A 20,505-nucleotide genomic window follows, 5' to 3' on the forward strand; every position below is an offset into this window, starting at 1 on the left:
CGTTTCCAGCCCAAACCAGTCTGTGATTCCATGATGGACTAGCCTTAGCAGCTGGGTCCTTCTTGTGCTCCCAGTTCTTGGGATGACCCTAAAATGTGGCACTACCCTCAAGCTTGCACAGATGCAGGAAGATGCCTCCTGCTCTCCTGTGCTCTCAGTGCCCTCACAGACACTGGCAGGGCAGCAGACTGCTCCCAGGCTTCTCCCTTCAGGAAGGAGAGGAGCTCTGAGGTCTGCAATGATATTCCTGGCTACCCACAGCAACTCAGGGCAGGTCCTGTGCAGCCTCCGGATGTGGGTCTCGCCTACTTCCTTTGCACAGGAAGGCGGCAGCAGCAGCTCAAAGCAGCGGGGCTGTGAGGAGAAGCTGAGGTCAGGTCCAGCTCAGTGCTCCTGGTGTTGCTGCTGCAGTGGAGGAAGGCAGCTGCATCAGGCAGGAAATCCTGTGAGCTGCAGAAAGCGTCTCCTGGCTCCCCACTGGAAGGGTTTGCAAGCGGCGCTGAGGTGGCAGCAGGGGAAAGGTGCCCTTTAGACTTCAGTGAGAACTAGAGAAGTGAAAGACTGCAGAGAAAGCTCTGCACATTCATGCTGCACTCACACCACAGGCTCACAACCCTTGTGAGGAAGCCCTGGATAACCCTCTCACTCCAACAGCTACACCACAGCAGTGAAACCCCTGAAAAGAGGGACATATCCACTAGTAGATATGCTCAGCAGCACAAGGAAAGGCCATCCTCTTGCCAGCTTGGGCAAACAGGCTCCAGCACGTGTCCCAAAGTGCTCACAGAAGGGTTGGCTGCAGAAATCGTTTCCATCTCTTGTGCTTCAGCTGAGCAAGGTCTGATCTAGAGGGCTCACACTGTGAGCCTGCAGGGGAGATAGCTGGGGCTGTCCACCACCCTTTGGCTTTGTCCTGAGTTTCTGTGAATCCCCTTCTCAACACCTGAGTGGCTGCACATACAAAACCCCCCTGTTTGCCCAGGGGTGATCTGGCACCCACTGAAAGGCAGGAGCTGGACTGCTGTGCCTGGCTGTGATCCTGCTGCTGGGACTAGAGCCTTTCCCTCTGGTCATAATTGTGGTTTGTGTTTTGTTCTGCTCTCCTCAAGAAAGTCAGCCCAATGTGTGGAAACATTGCAAGGGCAGGCTGACAGGAAATTAAATTGCTGGAAGAAAAGATAAGCTATTCTCTGCTTCTTTTTCGCAGTGGGGGAGGAAGAGGGAGGGAGAGAAGAGGCAGCTGGAGACATTGTCAGTTTTGTAGCACTGCCCAGAACAGAAGAAAACACACAGGCTGTAAGAATTAATGATGAAATAGGTTCCTCAGGTGCAAATATCGTGCAATTACATTGCATGCTGTATCTTTATTATAAAACTTCAAATATGTTGGTACCTTGTAGGGAGAAATAGATCAGGACTAAAAGCTTCCTAACACCATTGCATTTATCAGTATTTATAGATATAAAAAAGAGAGCTATATATGTATGTGTACATATTTGTGTATATATACACATATGTGCATGTGTGTATATGTATGTATATGTACATCTATATGCATATGTATAGGTAACCATTTGCATATGTATCTTTAGATGATCTTAAGGTCCTTTCCACCCCTAACCATTCTATGATTCTGTGAAACCAGTCATTCACAGTTACCGAGTTGGAGCAGTAACTGGGAGGTCATCTCCAGTTGTACACTCCAGAGCAGCAACTATACTGGCACATCAGTTGCTTGAAGTGTTCAGAAAGTTCCCTCATAGCAAAATGTGAGTTTCCTCTAGCTGGAAATCTGCAGTTTAGGCACCTCTGGAGCCTTTGGCCACTCAAACGAGCCAGTGCTGTCTGCTTTAGACACCTCCAGGTTACAGGATGCTCAGTGTGTTACCCCAGTTTATATCACTCTCCACCCTGTTTTGGGCATCCACAAAACAACCAGCCCCTTGGCCAGCAGATTGGGGCTCTGCTGAAAGCCTGTGGCTTACCAGCAAGCAGGACCACAGGAAGCTTTGACATATCACTCTCACTGCTCTCTCTGCTCACACTCAGTGTTTTTCAACTCTTCATCTTTTTTCTCCTGGTAGCTATTTCTCTACTCATCCTTAGGGCACTTATTCATTCTCATAAAGGTTTTTCCTTGACAACCACAGTGTAATTTCTAAGCTACAACTTCCAAACCCTCCCAGCCTAGCAGCTGCAGGCCCTGGTAGTGGCTGGAGAGCCAGGATCATACCTAGATACTCCTCCACATGGATTACAGCAAAACACATGTATAGCATGTCTCTTTGTTGCCTATCTAATTATTCACTCACTAAGCTCTTTCTGAGCTGGAAGCCTCGTTCAGATCTGTCAACGAAGCCAGGCTCTCACATCATACCTGAAACACTGACCTTTTCCCTCCAAGGAGTGGGTTCCCGCTCCTGCTGTGAGCCTTGACCCTGCCTACAAAGCCAATCCACTCTGATGAGATGAAGGAAGGAGCAGCCAAGTGACCTGAGTCTGGAAACATAACCAGTTTCTTTCAGCACTGAATGTGAGGTGGGGGAAGAAATGATTCTAGGGCACCTCTCTGTGATGCTCAGAGAGTGCAGAAGTCTGCTGGTAATTTCATCCTCCCTTTCACAATGCAGGCAGGGCAGGACATGCAGAGGAAAAGGGAGGAAGATGCTAAAGACAGGCACTCAAAATTAAGAACCCCAAAGGCAACCATGTTAAGAAGAAAGCAGCAGCAGCTGCCTCCACTTTTCCTATACTAAAAGGTAGCCCAAGCAGTGCATCCCTGGGGATGCCCTGCTGGGAGGATTATTCAGCTTCAGGTCATCTGCTCGGGATGAAAGTTTTTGACTTATAGCTCTATAAGACAGCACCAAGAGAAGATGACTGTGAGGATGCTGCATGCAGAGAGGAGTGCTTGTCCAGGCTGCGCCCACTGTAGTCTTTGCAGAACAACAGAAAATGAGCATGTTTTCTGAAAGCTTCATGGAGATGCTTCTTGAACTTCTCACTCACGAAGGCATAGATGACTGGGTTGAGGCAGCAGTGGACAAAGGAGAGTGCCTCAGCAAGCTCCATGGCTAGGTCTAGTCTTTGGCTTGTCAGACAGTCATTGATGAGGTACATGTTCTTCAGAGAGTCCAGGAAAAGCACAATGTTGATGGGGGTCCAGAAGAGGATGAACACGATGACAACAATAAAAACCAGTTTAATTGCTCTGTACTTGTTCTGAGTGTGGCATTTCTGCAGGTGTTTCAAGATGCTGTGGTAGCAGAAAATGAGGACACTGACAGGGATCAGCCACCCCAGGACATTGACTTCAAAATTACTGAAAGTTCTCCAGCCATTGCTGCCATCAGGATAGTGAGGTAGGCACTTAGTCTGGTTATTGTCATTTGTTTCTTGGAAAAATATTAAGTCTGGTGCTGATGCTAAAATGGCAACTGCCCAAAGGACCAGGCTGGTGATAACCCCATGAGCAGTTGTTCGAACCTGTAGAGCGTAGACAGACTGGACAATGGCCAAGTACCTGTCGATGCTCATGATGGTTATGAAGAAGGCGCTGCTGTAGAAGCCAATGAAGTAAGCTGAGCTGACGATTTTACACATTGCATTTCCAAAAGTCCACTGAGTTGTGATGGAGTACTGAACCAAGAAGGGGAGGGAGAAAACAAAGAGGAGGTCAGAGATGGCGAGGTTCAGCAGATACACATCAGTCATGGCCCTGACTTTCTTGAAAACTGTTAGGACCCAAACGACCAAAGCATTTCCCGTGAGGCCGGTCACGAACAGGAGGGAGTACAGCACCGGAAAAAAGGTAGATGCAAATGCTGGGATGTTGTCAAGATCACAGCTGATGTCCAGTGCTGGGTAGTAGAAGTTGTATTCATAGACTGCAGAGGAGTTAGATGTTGGGGACATGTAACCCACCTGTTCAAGAACAATGAAGTTCATGAGGCTCAAATACCAAATTACACTCTTAGTATACATACTAGGCACAAGTCAGCTCACAACAGGCTGCATAGAATCCCAGACTGGTTTGGGTTGGAAGGGACCTTAAAGCTCATCCAGTTCCAACCTCCTGCCATTCCCAGGGACACCTTCCACTAGACTGGGTTGCTCCAAGCCCCTGTGTCCAACCTGGCCTTGAACACTGCCAGGGATGGGGCAGCCACAGCTCCTCTGGGCACCCTGTGCCAGCGCCTCAGCACCCTCACAGGGAAGAGCTTCTGCCTAAGAGCTCATCTCAATCTCTCCTCTGTCAGGTTAAAGCCATTCCCCTTGTTCTGTCACTACCTGCTCTTAGAAAAAGTCTCTCTCCATAAGGACAAAACAACTGTGCCTCAGCTGCGTTGGAGGATCTTAAGGTCCTTTCCAACCCTAACCATTCTATGATTCTATGATGCTAACAAGGAGCAAACATGAGTGATCAGTCCTCCCCGCAAGGTCCTCTGACAGCTGTAGTGGTAAACTAGAGGTTACCAGTGTTCCCCACCAGCTCTGTGTGGGGTGCCCAGTCCCATGCCTCAGTCCAGGTGGGGCACCAGAGCCAGAGACAGCGAACATCTCCAAACCAGAAAACAAATAGACATGGCCAGGGGGCTGAGAGCCCCCAACATAGGTTTCAGGGTCCTATTCTGTGTTTCCTTTAGAAAGCAGGAAGGAGCAGGGCTCAGGGAGGAACTGATGCTCGTCTAAAAGCTGTGTTTCCAGTTAGCTGAGTGCCAGAAATAGCATTTAATGGGACCAGTTCCTGCATAGTTCCAGCAGGCTTTCAGCTGTAAGGGCACCAGCACACACAGGTCACCAGTGGGTGCTGCACATTGCATGTTTCTCCGTCCCAGGTGAGACCAGAAGTGGCAGGCCTGGTCTGAAGGACAACTTCCCAAAGAGCAGATGGGCCTTTCTGCCCCTTCCTCCCTCCTCCTCAGCAGGAGCTGTGCCAGCATGAACTGCTGCTGCCAGCAGCTCCTGCCCACCAAGCCTTTACTGTGCCAGCAGGTTTTCCTTTCAAAACCAGTGGCTTTGCTCTCCCAGCAACTGTCAGGATGCACCAGCATCAGCAACATGCCCTTTCCCTGCTCCCTGGCCCTTTGCAGACCCCCAGCAGCAACCACAGCATCCCTGTGACACAGGTAAAGATGGATGACAGCACATCTCCTGGTCAGGATGTCCTCCACAGGACACTGCTAGTACTCCCCCTGCCCTTAAAGCAAGCCTTCCTCCACAAACACAGCCTCGTGAGCTGAAGATATTTTCACCCTATGTTTTTTTTCTGAGAAAAACGATCACACTGATTTCTTCTAAACCCCCATCATCCCTACCAGCACTGTGTGTCCCCATAGGCAAAACTGGACCCCTCACATGTGCTACTAGCCTCAGCCTGCAGGACAGCAGCCCAGCAGGGACAGACTCACCGATGTGTCCTCAGAGCCCAGCAGGTATGTCAAGTTCCCCTCCATAATCCAACACTGGGTCTGAAAGACTGCCAAAACGATGTCTTTCTATGACAGCTTTTAAGAGGCGGGCATACCTTCACCCATATATGGTGGCAGCATTTACCTTACCAAGTCACAGGCAAAGACCTCACTGGAGCAGTGCACAGTCATAAAAAGCCTTTTCCTTTGTGAGATACGTGTTACTTTAAATACATGTGAAACCCAAGCCAATGATTTCAGTCTCTCAGTGACAGTCGGAGGAACGGAAACGTGCCAGGTTTGTTTTCTGAATAAGCACTATGTTCTTTCACTTTGAGCGTATCTATGAACGTCAGTGGAAGAGGTTTGCAATTTCCCCCCTGTGCCTTGTGATGTGCCCCCATCCCACCTCCTGCCCCTGCTCTGCTGTGTCTGTGGCCAGGAGAGAGGAAGCAGCGCTGCCTCTCCTCTGCTCCAGGGATTCTTGGCGAAGACGTCTGTGGAGGATGGCCCAAGGCTGCCACATTAACATTTATCCTTGGGAGGCACCTTCGCCCTTGTACCCACTGACCCACAGACAGAAATACCCAAGGGAAGTGATCGTAGATTCATAGAATTTAGGTTGGACGAGACCTTTCACATCAACTCTAACCATAAACCTAACACTGCCAAGTCTGTATCACTCCTCCTTCCTAAAACATGCACTCTTACAGATAACACTGAAGTAAAGCCCTGAACAGTTTACTGGGTTTCCACCTCAGCCAAGTGTCTGCTGGGGCCCTACTGCTTCCTTAATCCTGTACCTCTCCTCTCCGAACTGGAGCTGCCAGGCTGCCCAGCACAAGGAACAAGCAATGCCTGCAGCCCCGAGCCTGCTGTGAGATGCAGCAGGGAGCGTGGGTCAGCAGCCACCCCGCGGGAGCTGGGGCTGAGGGTGACACTGGGACCCTCACCCCACTCCCACTGTGCTCGGGGAGGCGTTTCAGCGAGCTGAGCATGAGAGGAGCAGCATTTGCTGCTGCTGCTGCAGCATCTGCACAGGGCCTGTGGCAGGACATCCTCTGGTGCCTGCGCTGGTGGGTGCACACACCGCAGCACAGAGCACCCTCGGAGCCAGCGCTGCTCCCGGGACGCACGGCACGGGAGGCTTCACAACCCTTCCTGAGGTCAGGCTGTGTCCCAAAAGGCACAAAGAGATGCTGAAGGACACCTCTACTTGCAGCTCACTGAGCTCCAGCCCAGGCTCTGCCTATGGGGGGAGGATGAGGCGTCAGCAGGCGCCAGCGATGGCAGTGGCATGGGCTGCTGGCACCTCTTGTGCAGGGGAGAGACATGGCCACACGCCACTGTCAGGAGACCCTGGCTGTGCCCTGCATGGCAGCAGGAAGCCCTGTCTGAGGGGAGCCTGGGAGCAAGGCAAATAGGCCACCAGCTGCGGAAGGAAGGTACATTCTATCTCAGGAGACCTGGCTGAGCCTCTGTCACCTCTCCAAAGCGGGAGGAAACATTTTCATCCCCAGACATAGCTCCTTATTCTCTCAAAGGACAATTTTTGCATTCCCACCTTTTAAATGAAGAATAAACGTGTCTCTCAGTGGTGGCTGTATTGGCTGGAAAGGCACCAGAGCTTTGTCGCTCCCTTGCATCTTTCAGTGACATGAAGGGATGAGGCTCCCTCTGCTGGGTTTTCCTGCAGAAGTGAGGCACAGACATGATTTCTGTGCAGGGTATGTGACCACATACACATGCATATGCCCCTCCCTACGAGAGAGACATTGAGGTGCTGGAGCAGGGCCAGAGAAGGGCAACGGAGCTGGTGCAGGGCCACCTCACTACAACACCCTGTCAGGCAGTTGTGGAGAGCAATAAGGTCCCCCCTGAGCCTTCTCTTCTCCTGAAGCATTTTATCTTTCAGGCCAGACATTTCTTTACGAAGTGCTTTAGTCCACAAAGTGTGAACTTGCCAGCACAAGTGTGCAACAGCCTGTCTCCCTGAGCTGAGCTGGCCTGGCGACAGAGCAGGAGGAGATGCTGCTGCTGTGGAAACACCACTGGTCTCCCCATGTGTTGAAAGAAATAAGTTCTCAGATTTGGAAGGCAACTCAAGAGGGAAGTGGAATACGAAGAAAAGGGGTTTTCCCTGCTCTTCACCACTGTATCCCTGATTTCCTCCTTTGACACCCTCCCATGCCCCACAGTTGGGAAGGCAGCGAAGTCTGCCTTAGCCCTTCCCAGAAAAAGTCTTGCTGGTTACAAGAGATGCATTGTCTCTTTTTAACTTGGAGAAACAAAAGATGCTTTTCCCCCCCATGCAAAGACCAGAATGAAAGTACTTTCAGTAGCTTTCTCAGACTTTCTTATCCCTGAGGTGTTTCCTGAGTACCAGAGGGTTAAACAGAGGTTGAAGATGGAGAGCAGAGATACTTCTTGATGTTGCAACTGTTTTTCAGGCAGTGTTGTGTTCATTTCATACCTGTTCATGTTCCACTACAAGTGCACACCATGATAATGAGCAACACTCTTATCTAGGGTTATCACTATCAGCAGAATACAACAGAAAGCCTTTTTGGTGTCCCTGGGGAGATGTGTTGAGGATGTCTGTGAGTCAGCCTCACTTGGTTTCTTTTTATTTGAAGGCCTCCAGTCAAAACCTGTGGGTACTCCTTTTGGCAAACCTCATTTCTTCATGAGGGTAACCTAGCCTCTGTGCTAGGTTCCAGTTGAATTCTGGGCAGTGTTGGAGGGCAGGGGTTGGCCACTGCCTTCAGGGAAACCCAGCTGTAAGAGAAAAAGATGAGGTTTAAAGATCTGCTGCTCTGGCCCTTTCCTATTCCTTAACCTTCAAACTTCCTTTTCAGTATGTACCTTTGCTGTTCCTGGCTAACTCTTAACCAGGTTTTGGTTCCCTGATTGTTTCCATGGGTGCTGACATCACTTTTGTAGTTTGGCTGATGCTGGAGGCTCGGTTTGACCTCTGGTATATTGCTGTGTGGCTGTTAGGGATGTAACCTTTGCTAGACACAGCATAATGCCATGAAAAGGCATATAATTATCAGAAATACCAGAACTCAACTTATACAAGAATATTTGCCTGGCAACTCACTACACCAGTCAATGAGCAACTGCTCAGACAATCTGGAAGATGCTTTCCATCCCCAAACCCCCATCCAGCCCAGCCTATATGGAGGTGGCATTACTGACTTTAGAGAGAAAGCATTGTAACTTCCCTTGGCATCTGAGGCAGGGACAGGACCTGGAGGTGTTTCTAGGACTGTATTCCTGCATGTGCCAGAGCACCTTGGTGTTGGTACATTCCCCAGCTGGACACTGTGTCTCAGATCCCCATAACACACCCCACTGCACACGTCCTAGCCGTGCCTGAAAATGTGCTATCCAACTGGGATGTGTGGCATCCCAGTCATGGGTGCACCCCTAACACAACCTTGAGCATGATGCTCGTGTCAGGGGCCAAGTAGACTCCTTGATTAATGAACATGCCAATGCTTAAACCTTCAGACTCCTTCAGTCCACTGGAAGCCCTGGGCTGCAGAGAGATGTTGTGCTCAAAACCTTGTTTACAGGCAAAAAGGAGGCACAACGTGTGTGTAGGTAAAGCCAAGAATTGACTGTTAGTGTTATGGCAATCTCGAAGCTCCAGTCATCATCAGTCTAGACCTGCTGGATGCACTAAAAGGAGGACTACTAATGCAGTTTAAATTGTTTTGCACATGAAGTTTCTATCCCTTTTCATGTTGGCACATTCCCCCTTCCCTGCTGCTTTTGGTCCTAAGGCTGGTGGTTTTACCCAGGGGCTGGTGTGGTGGTGGGGAGGGAGACACTGGAGTGAGCTGTCAGCATCTCCAGCCCTTCCCTGGGACCAGCACAATGGTCCTGCTGATGGGTTTTCTGCTTCCCTCTCAAATCTGCTTGGGGTTGGGTATATATGTTTCCTAACATGCTTTGATACCTTCTTCTGCCTTCACTGGTCTGCAACCTCGTGTTACACCCAATTTACTATGTGCAGTGCCCTTACATATGTTAGATACTATTTTCATTCTGTGTGTTACTGCTAAATGCGGTTTTGCCAGCTCCAGGCCTGCATTCTTTTAACTGACCATCAGTGAGTTGCATATAGCTGCAGGGGTCCCCAGTGCCAGCCTGTGCCCCAGCTGTACCATCCTGTACCTGTATTCCTCTGTGCTGCATCCTGTGTGCCCAGTGCTCAGGGGACCATACCAGACTTCTGCTTGCATACACTGCACTGAGTCAAAAATACCTCATTCTGCATAGGATAGGGGGAACCCAAGGGGTGGCAGCTTTTACACCCCAAGTATGAGGCTCCTCAGGCATTTCTCCTGCGCAAGTCCTGTCCTCCGTAAGCACTTCTGCCCCTCAGAGTGGCCGCATCCTGCTTCATAGTTTCACAAGGCGCCAGCAGGACCAGAGCAGAGCATATTAATACTTTCTCAGCACAGCCACGAAGCTCAGCCCAGGAAGCTGCCCTGCCAAACTTCGCGTGTTTCATAGGGTAGGCATCAGCTCTAGAGAAGAGGAAATATACATTTAAACCCAAACAGGCTCTGCCTGAAGAAAACATTGGGGTTTACTGCAGCTATGAATTAAGGTAAGAGACAATTCCACTTGACCTATAATTAGACAGAGCAGGAAGACAAGAAATGGTGTCTGATGTACTTAAGTAAACTCTTCACTGCTTAGTACTTGGAATCTAAGTAATACTTAATTTGGGTAAAGATGATATGGGTAATGTTTACAAACTGTGGTAGTAGAAAGGGAAAAGCTTTTATTAATCAAAGTGACCCAGGGCAGAGAGATTTTACTGTGACTCATTATTTGTGGCAATATTCACCCTGGCTGGAAGTCTTCTTGGTTCATGCTGACAGATGACTAGTGTGCAGCATTAGCCCAGAAAGCTGGAGCAGGAAGATGCAGCCCTTCTACTTCATTGGAAGGTTTTTGTCAGATGTTGGCAGGGATTTCAGACCTCACCAGTGTTGCTTGATTTTAGGTTTAGTCAGTGAACCAGCATCCCAAACATCACGGACACTGAAGGACAGCCCGAACCAGAAAATCTGGTAGAGATGGCAGCAAGTGTCTGATGAGGACAGAGCAGCAAGAGAATGGCAGAAATGAAAAGAAACCCTGAAACCCATCTTTCTGTATGAGCAAATCACTTAATTTCTCTGTGACTCAGATTTCCATGGGAAGGTTGTTGTTACAAGGATGGCTGCTGGTCTGGGGGAGACATTTGGGTAATCCAGTGATGGCAGCCGGTTAAATGCTTGTGTGATATAAACATAGATCCAGAAACAGAAGATCTGTTCGGGCAAACCCTGTGTTGATGCAGCCAGACAGAGGCAGTGAACTGGGTGAGAAGATAAAAAATAGCAACTGAAATGAATTACGAGGGTTTGAGCAGCACAGAAAAAGTCCAAAAGGGAGAGGAAAAGGCTAAAGTTTGACAAAAGGGAACACTTAGTAAACTGAGAGTAAATCACATAGTAAATGTGATCTTCCCAGGAAGGGGCTGTCAACTTCAGAACTTAAATCTCATCTGGACACAGTCAAGAAGAAGTAATGCTCTCTAAAATAATAGAGAAGATGATTTAAGAGATGCCCCATTTCTATTCAGCCTTCTCAGTTTTCTGAAGGGTGCTGAAGCAATGTCAGCTTATTAATAACAAAAAAAGGGGGGCAGGAAGTAAATAGGCCCCACAATAAATGTGGTGAGAGGATGGGGCAAGTGGTAACCATAAACAAGTACAAACAGTGCACATAGCTACAAAAATTCATCTCTTTTCACTGTCCCTTCAACAGAGAAAAAAGAAGAAATTTTAATGCTCCTTAAGAAGGGCAGGCCTGGGAAAAAGGGATCCTGAGGAACAGCAGGTAAGAGAAAACACCACCATGATGCTCAGCGACAGGTATAGGAATACACAGTGTCACAAGTAACTCTGTGAGCAGGAAAGGCAAAAGGGAACTAACAGGCTACAGGACATACCTGTGAAGGAAATTTCCCAAGAAAACCCTGATCCTGGCAATCACCATCCAATCAAATGACAACCCCAGGCCCCAGTGCCCTGTGGGCAGCTCTGTCCCCCAGCAGCTGAGATAAAGTGCTCCCCAGCTTCTGTGAGCACAAATACAACTGCTGCTCTTCAACATGATTCTCGCAGCATTCACCTGATTTCCCATCTTCTGGCCTGGAAACCACCTCAGGTTGCAGGGGCTTTGCAGAGGACCCTTGGATCTGGCCACAGAATCATGGCCCTGAGAGTCATGGATGAAAACTTCAGAAGCATTTCACTGATTTTTTAACCTTGATTTTAAGACCCGGGGGAGACACGGGAGCCTGAGTCATACTGTCAGGCCATGGCTCCTAAATGCGTAAGTCATTTCTGAAACGGGTATTTAAGGCTCTGACCTCCATAGGCCAGATTACTAAAGGTACTTTGACTGCCAGAGGTTCAGGCTAATGCCATGTGGGACTTTTCAGAAGCCCCCCAGTATTTAGCTCCCTTTCAGAAGCATGCCCCATCCCTGGCAGTGTTCAAGGCCAGGTTGGACAGGGCTTAGAGCAACGTGGTCTAGTGTGAGGTGTCCCTGCCCATGGCAGGGGGTTGGAACTGGGTGATCTTAAGGTCTCCTCCAACCCAAACCAGTCTGAGATTCTATGATTCTATGATTGGTATCAATGATGGCATCCCAGGAAAATGCCTTGCTGTGACTATTGGCATGGTCACTTGCTCAGGAGCCTTTGTTATGCCCTGAAAGTGAAGCCATGACAAAATCAGAGTACATGCACTTTTGATGTGATGGGTTAAGCTGAAACTTGTGCCCTGGTTTCTTACTGCCCTGCAGTTGTCTCCAGGTTAGCATGGAGCACCTCTAAGAAAGCACTTTCCCATGCTATAAAGCCTTAGGGAAAGGTGAAAAAGATCCTCTCCTGCCCTCCATGATCCAAGCCTGATCTTTTCAAATGTATTTTTTACCCCGGACTACTGGTTTAAGTTTGTAGGTTTTATCCCCAGCTGGTGGAAACTGCTTCCAATTCAGTTTGTGATGTTGGTGTAAAAACTGTAGAACTGGTTGAGGGAAGGGGCATTTTTTACCTCTCTTTGACCAAAATACCTTTGTAAAGGGACCACAGGCCTCTGCAGGATTCAGACTTACATTTATCTTAATCAGCAGTCGTTTGATCGGCTTCCATTTCTGGGTGCTTTATTTAGGACACCTTAAATGCCCTCATTTTCAGAAAGCCTCAGTGTCACACTTCTGCCCCTTGAATCCACCTTGAGCTGGAAACTATAATAATGAAGCAGCCCACAGCACTGTTCTCTTTTAAAGAACTTACTCTCGAAGTCCAGGACCAAGTCTCCATAAATGAAATCACCCAAAGCAATAAGTGATTATTAAGAACTCTGCCGGGCCACAGAAATGGCCCAACTGATGTGAGAATAAATCACAGAAGAAAAAAGAAACACCAAAGAAAGGTGTTTCCTCACCTTAAAGTCATCAGGGAAGGACTGGAGAACCGGGGAGCAAGGATGCATCTGGGGTTACACCACACACCCACTTGGAAGGGAAGGAGGAATCATAAAAGAACTGGTTAGAAGGAGGCAAACCATGCAGGGTTTAACAGAGGCAGCACAGACTGGCTGATGATAGCAACATCCCTGTCCCCAAACACAGGGGACCAGAACAGAGTCATTGTTGCTAAGATGAGTGTGCCCCAATAGCCCGTTTGCTTTGCCTCCCTGCCCATCAGGGGCTGTAGGGTTGAGCTCCTCCACTGTGTCTGGCCTAAACCCATATCCCAGACTGGTATTTTCTCTTGTGGAGATCCTCAGACATACAAAAATCTTCTTTTCCTTCTTGAAGTCTGTTCCAGTCATTTGCCTTTCACCGTTAAAAATGTGTATCTGATTTTTAGCTTGCAAGTTTCTGGTTTGAATTTCCATGCATCAGTTTCTGGTATGGCTAATCCCACTACATGAGCAAGATTATGCCATCAGGTGTGACCAAAGTACTCCTACAGCCCCAGCCCCAAGCTCTGCAGTGGTAAAGCCACTTCCCATTTAGCATCTCTTTAAACACCTGTAAGCACCTGCGGGTTGCATCAGCTTTTCTTACTGCAACATCTGGCTGAGGGCTGTGTTTCAGACTCTGCCCATGTCAGCATCCAGGCTTACCAGCAGATGTGCTCCCACTCTTGAGACATAGTCTGTGGTGTTCAACTCCCAAGCATGTCACTTTGGCTACATTAAAGTCAATGTGAATCATCTGAGAAGCCCCAGATTACTCAGGTCTGTCTGAATTACTGTCTAATTCTCTAAAACTTTCATCACTTCCCCTGCCACCTCTGATTCCCAATCAGCTTTCAGACCAATGATGAAAATACTGACAAGTTTGGGGCTTTCAATTCATTATTCACACAGACCTTTTGTAAGCCATATTCTGTGTTTGGTGAGACATCCTCCACAGATGTCTGGCTTTTGAGCTCTGACAGCTAGCCATCCTGAATCCCATTGTAATGCTTTGCTGGGCTTGTGTTGCATTGGGCTGGAGAACTGTGTCCATCAAATAAGCAGGCAGTCCAAGTCAAAGCTCCAACTCTTCTCCACAGTACCCTTCATCAACCAGTAATTGCATCAGATGTTCAGATAAAGGCTTCTTTTCTCTAAAGCCACATGGACTGGCATCAGCCACACTCCCGCTCTTTGCTGTTCGGATTTCATTTTGACCAGGTTGAAGGTTAGCTGCTTCACCTTGCTCCCCGCTTTCAAAGGTCAGAATTATGTCATAGAATCATAGAATCCCAGACTGGTTTGGGTTGGAAAGGACCTTAAGATCATCCAGTTCCAATCCCGTGCCATGGGCAGGGACACCTCACACTAGACCATGTCACCCAAGGCTCTGTCCAACCTAGCCTTGAACACTGCCAGGGATGGGGCAGCCACAGCTTCTCTGGACACCCTGTGCCAGCGCCTCAGCACCCTCACAGGGAAGAACTTAGATCCAATCTGAACTTCCACTGTTTCAGTTTGAACCCATCACCCCTTGTCCTGTTGCTGCAGTCCCTGATGAAGAGTCCCTCTCCAGCATCCTTGTAGCCCCCTTCAGACACTGGAAGCTGCTCTGAGGTCTCCACGCAGCTTCTCTTCTCCAGGATGAACAGCCCCAACTTTCTCAGCCTGTCTTCATACGAGAGGTGCTCCAGCCCCTGGTCATCCTCGTGGCCTCCTCTGGACTTGCTCCAACAGCTCCATGTCCTTCTTATGTCAGCTGCTTCCAGCACCTGTAGAGGCAGAACAGGGAGAATATCTCCCCACTTCAGGACTGAATAAAAGATTGAGATATAAATTTAAAGTAACTGTATCTGCTGGTCTGCTTTTGACCCTGGCTATCTAACAGGATCCCAAACAGCTCCAGAGACTGTCCTGTAAGAACGGAGCCGCCCAGCTCTGAACGGTGAGCTAAGTGAATTACAGGAACCAGTTGGGTGTAGCACTAGAAACTGGGCCCATCTCTGGTTATTGTATTGCTGTAAGTCTAAGTTTAGTTTTGGGTATCATCCAAATGGTGGTTAGAGATGTCTGCAGCAGTCTGGTGATTGTGTGGTAGCTGCTTGGTGCCAGGCTGATGAAGAGTTTCAGCCAGAGTGCTATGAAGACTCACATCACTCCTGTTGGTTTCCACCCAGTTCTGGTTGATTCTGTTAAACCTCTTTCTTTTGTGTGTTAGAAGTGCCACCAGCAGCTAAAACATGTCATTTGGATGTACCCAAGGACACCTCTGTGGAGTGGCCAAGACCCACCGGCTGGCTAGAAGCAGATGGGTGTAGTCACAAATGCACAAAAGCAGCACATTTATATTTGGGCAGGGTGGTGTCAGCTCAGATCCAAGGGTGAGAAAGGCAGATGTGCCCACAAAGCCTTCAGCTTCCCTGGGCCAGCGAATCATTGCTGTGCAGCTTCGCCCGCGTGAGAGAAGTGCACAACTCACCCTCCCCGAGAAGTGCTGAGTAAGGTGTGAAAATCCTCCTGAGCCTTAAATACTTTTATCAGCACATTGTGCAAGTCTGAAGCGTGACCCTCTGGTTTGGTTATTGTTTGTTAACTTCTCACTGGGTGACAGCACGCAGAGGTGAAGCCCTGGTGGACCTCTCTTCTTGGCAGCACACCTTGTAACGTGGCACTTGGCTGAAGCGCATGGGATGGTAACTGGAAAGCTCAGATGCATAAAGGATTTGGCTCTTGTGTCACCCAGACTGATGCCAGTGCTGTTTGAAGGCTGAAATGCACCTTCTGTTGCTTAGAGGAGTTTGTGGCTCTCTCCTAATTTCACTTCCCTATGTATTACTTACAGTGCACATGGTTGGTTGGAATAGCTGGGTTGAGAAACAGGCGGTTTGGTCCTGCAGGCTATTGTCTTTGAGATAGCTATAAACATGATGAAGGGCAGAAGTGTTTGTGGGGAGTAGGGTGTAAAACTGCTGGGGAAGTCTGGAGAGAGAGAGAGAGCAAAGTGGTTCAGCAATTCCATAAGAAGCAGAAGTGAATCTATTATTTCCTATGCTCAGCAAGGGAAAACATCTGGTGGAGGGACCCATAGCCCTGCAGCCTTCTTCAGTGTCCTCTATGTTCTTCAGGTCACTTCATACCTCAGACTGTGACAGTTTTATGCCAACAATTTTGGATGCCAGTGTCATTTATGTGAGTGTAGTTCTTGCTTGCCCCTGGACATGCTATGCAGCATCTCACCCTTCCTGCTGGTGTAGGTAACATGGGCTTTGCAACCACCCATCCAGGGGTAAAGGAAATACTTTGTTATTGTAGAAATAAATAATCCCCATCAGTGAGCTAGAGGAGATTACCTGACTGAAAAGGTACTTCAGGAAAGATTGGAGCCCAAGTGATGTTCCTCTTTACTTCAGTAAGACCAGAAGTTCATCCTGCACCTCCACGTAAATGGTCTCCTGTGAAGAAGGTGGCCATTCCCGCACCCAGCTTTCTCTGCAGGCAATGTCAGCGGGTGCAGCCTGTGCAGGAGGATGCCAGACCTGAGGGCTACCCCGTGGTGGGAGCTGCATTTCCTTACAAGTGTGAAGGCCTCCCTGTGCTCAAGAGAGCGCAGTGGTTTGTGTGGACACGTATGGAAACTCTCCAGAGGAACAAGCTGCCTTTCTAGACGTGAATTAAGGGAGCCAGCATCGGAAAGACAAGTACAGTTATTTGCCCTTCCTCTCCAGATCAGGGATTTCACCCAGCACACAGTCTCGGCAAGTCTCAGCACCACTGAGCAGCCCTCTCTGGATGCTAATGAGATACAAGCAGGCATCAGACAGTTGTTACCTTTGTGCATGATGGGACTCCTGCTCATCATACACACATTGAAACAGGAGCATACAGAGCAGAGAAGAAGCTGGGGCACTTTGCAGAGACATTGTGGCCTCTTCTGGCTTTGTTTCAGAGTCATGAAGTTAGGATGGAACTTCGGTAGGTCTCTTGTTGAAACCCATGCTCAGAACAGGGCCAGCTGAATTCCAAGTACCTCCAGGGATGGAGAGCCCACAACCTCCATGAAGCCCTGTTGTGGTGTTCAACCACCTTCACAGTGAAAATGATTTTCCATATAGTGTGTAACAATTTCCCATGGTCATTGCCTCTTACTCCTCTGAGGGAAGTTGCCTGCTTCACATTTACACCTTCTCACTAGATTCCCCTTTGAGATGTCTCTTGTGAGGCTGATCAAACCCAGTTCTCAGCATCTTCTCATACAATGGGTGCACCAGCCCCAATCATCAGTGAAGAACCAGCTGTGGAGCACATGAGCCCACAGAGGAAGATGGAGGCTGTGGTGCAGTCACAGCTCAGTGGCAGAGCTGGGCAGGCTGCTGTAGTGACTCATATTCTGCACGAGAGACTTGGTGTACCCTGACACATCTTTCCATTTTAAAGGCACCTTCTGCACACATTTCATCTCATAAAAGGAGAAAGAAAACATCTCCTTACAAGAGGAAACAGCCTCAAGCTGCACCAGGGGAGGTTTAGATGGACCTGAGGAACAATTCCTTCCCCAGAGGGTGCTCAGGCATTGGAACAGGCTGCCCAGGGCAGTGCTGGAGTCACCGTCCCTGCAAGTGTTCACACCCCGTGTAGACGAGGCCTCAGTGACATGGGTCAGTGGTGGCCTTGGCAGTGCTGGGCAATGGTTGGACTGGAGGAGCTTAAAGGTCTTTTCCAAACCAGTTGATTCTATGATTCTATGATTGTATGATCAGGATGGGAAGGCAGAACACGATGGCTACTGGGATTATAGGCAATCTTTCCTGCTCATTTCTGTATCCCTCAGCAGGGTAAAGAGATTAGGAACCTGACACGTATCTCTGTAGGCACTTCTAATCTCACATTATCTTGTTTTCCATTGCTGTCACTTCTGCCCCAGCACCTACACATTTCCTATTCATCCCATCTAATTCTGCTGGTCAGATACCACGTCTCCAGAAGCTGGAGAATTAAACTGGGCTGCAAGCAAGGCTCTGCATGCACACTCAGCTCCCAGTTCTAATGGGCAGGTACTGCAAGAGGTGCTGAGCCCATGGGTGTGCCTGCTTGCTGCAAACTGCCTTCCCATGCCGTGCCCATGCTCTGAAACTACCAGCGCTTAGACAGCCCTTCTTGTAGCCCACTTTTCCTGTGCAAAACCACAGAGATTGTTTTCTAATGACTGTGGGCACTTCTTATTTCAATGTTTGGGGAACAGTGAGGCTTTGAACTTTCAGAATAAGGAGGTATCTTCAAATGGAGAGCCTGCATTTCCAACTAGCACAAAAAAACCCTCTTTGAGAAATGATTGCAAAGTAAGAGGCCAGAAATTCATGCTCCACACCACAAATGGTGCTCCGGCAATGAGGACTTAGGAGAAAATGTCAATGGTCACAGTAGCCACCCATGGGAGAGTTTGTTGTTGCTACCACTACATCATATGAAACTTCTTGGGCAAGGACTGCCTCACACCTCACATCTCTATTTCATCCTTAGTCTCACAAGGCTTATTTTAAACAGAGGCTATAAAAACTATTGCTATTAGTGAAAAGTGGACATGCTGGGATTCCATTCACTTCACTCTAAGTGTTAATAGTGGGAGTAGTTATACGCCATCGGCATCTACCACTGAGTAACGTGCTCATGCTGCCCTTATAATCAAAAGGAGCTTCATCAATGCTGTCAGCAGAGTCTGGAAAGCAGCCTGCCTTGTATTCAAGTGTGTTTGCCCTGACACTGCTCTTCGTTGGCCCTATTGACTACATCTCCCACTAACAGGACGTGTAAACATCTGGTCAGAGGCAGTTTATGGTCACTGAACTAAGTCTCTTCTTTAGAGCCAGTGGGGGTTCCTGTAAGAAGACAGTGACACTGTGAACGAGGAGTAGTTATCAGTTAGTTTTGTTATCTATGACCTTTCCTTCTAGACCCAGCTTTAACAGGCTGGTTTGGCTGTGCTGTCATCACCCTGGATCTCCCTCTCTGACATTATTCCGTTTTCCCTTTTCATGTTTCCTTTAGCCAGAAGATTCAGCATGACGGAAGCATCCACAGGAACAACACCTGAATACTATTATGATGAACATGCTTTTTCCTGCAATAAGACTGACATCCAAGAGTTTGGGAAAATATTCCTGCCAATATTTTATATTGCAGTGTTTGCTCTCGGCCTCACAGGGAACCTAATGGTGGTTTTTGCCATTGTGAAAGAAGGCAGCAAGAAAAGCATCACTGACATCTACCTCCTGAACTTGACTATCTCGGACCTTCTCTTCGTGATCTCCCTCCCCTTCTGGGCCTCCAACACGGTGCGTGGATGGACCCTCGGGGCTGTTCCATGCACAGCTGTTTCCTCGCTGTATTACATCGGTTTCTTTGGGGGCATATTCTTTATCACCGTTATCAGTATTGACAGGTACTTGGCCATTGTCCGGGCGACATATTCTCTGCAATCCAGAACAGTAAAGCATGGCTTTCTTATAACCTGTGGAGTATGGGCAATAGCTGTTCTAGTTTCAGTGCCACATTTTGTGTTCTCACAGCTGGTAGAAAACGACTGCACTTCTGTCTTACCCCAGGAGCTGGAGAACATCTGGCCGGTGTTATGCAATGTGGAGCTGAACACCATCGGGTTTTTCATCCCAGTCTGTATCATTTGCTACTGCTACTGTGGGATCATCAAAACCCTGCTGTCCTGCAAAAACCAGAAAAAAGCACGAGCTGTAAAGCTGGTCTTGGTTGTGGTGGTGGTTTTTTTCCTGTTTTGGTCCCCCTACAATGTCCTGATTTTTCTAGAGACCTTAAAGCACTATGAGCTGTTCACAAGTTGCAACCAAATTAAATCACTGGACTACGCAATGCACCTGACTGAAACCATCGCGTTCAGCCACTGTTGTCTCAATCCTTTTATCTATGCCTTTGCTGGGGAAAAATTCAGGAAATACCTTCATCGTGTCTGCTTAAAGTACTGCCCATTCCTGTGCTTCTGTGGGCCCTGCAGCCACTATCAGGTCACCCCTTCAGCCAGCTATGCAGAAAGTGTCATGAACAGCAACATAACCCTCAACACCAGCGACCAGGATGGCTCTGTCTTTGTCTGAAAGGCTCCGTGTAGAAGAAATGTGTGTAAATATGTCTTCTGCAGGGCCAGCCACCTCTGAGAGTTGCCATTACCCATACGAAGAGACTCAATGGCTGCACTGAATCACTGACATGCCTCTTGTTAAGCATTAGATGTTCTAAAGCAGTGAAGATTTTGAAAACAAAAGCAGTACAATATGTCAAGGCTGAACATGGAATTGAATCAAGAGAGAGAACGGGAAAAGTAGAAGCAAAAGCAGCACTCTGGGCCTGACATGGGAGTTGGAGAAGAATTTAAGGAGAGGGAAGCTATTGAGTAATTTCATCACTGAAACTTGCATATGTGCCAGTGTATGAACATGTGGTACAAATGTACATAGACCTCAACTCATTTTTTAAGGGACTAGAGATCTCTTTAATGAACGGTAGCTGACTGCTATCAAGGACAA

The 20,505-nt window shown here is 48.3% G+C and overlaps 2 protein-coding genes across 2 annotated transcripts; one reads left to right on the plus strand and one right to left on the minus strand.

Moving 5' to 3' along the window:
- Positions 1-2,853: 2,853 nt before the first annotated feature.
- Positions 2,854-5,456, minus strand: LOC104408567 (C-C chemokine receptor type 8-like). The gene is made up of 2 exons (XM_010018217.1): positions 5,412-5,456; positions 2,854-3,924 (listed from the first exon to the last, which is right to left on the minus strand). Exons 1-2 carry the CDS (start codon positions 5,454-5,456, stop codon positions 2,854-2,856), a joined length of 1,116 nt encoding a protein of 371 aa, XP_010016519.1.
- A 13,555-nt stretch (positions 5,457-19,011) lies between these two features.
- CX3CR1 (chemokine (C-X3-C motif) receptor 1) lies at positions 19,012-20,076 on the plus strand. Its single transcript, XM_010018218.1, has one exon. The coding sequence runs from the start codon at positions 19,012-19,014 to the stop codon at positions 20,074-20,076; it is 1,065 nt and encodes a 354-aa protein (XP_010016520.1).
- The last annotated feature ends 429 nt before the right edge of the window (positions 20,077-20,505 follow it).

This window comes from Nestor notabilis, unplaced genomic scaffold, assembly GCF_000696875.1.
Source record: "Nestor notabilis isolate BGI_N333 unplaced genomic scaffold, ASM69687v1 scaffold12757, whole genome shotgun sequence".
NCBI classification, from domain to species: domain Eukaryota; kingdom Metazoa; phylum Chordata; class Aves; order Psittaciformes; family Psittacidae; genus Nestor; species Nestor notabilis.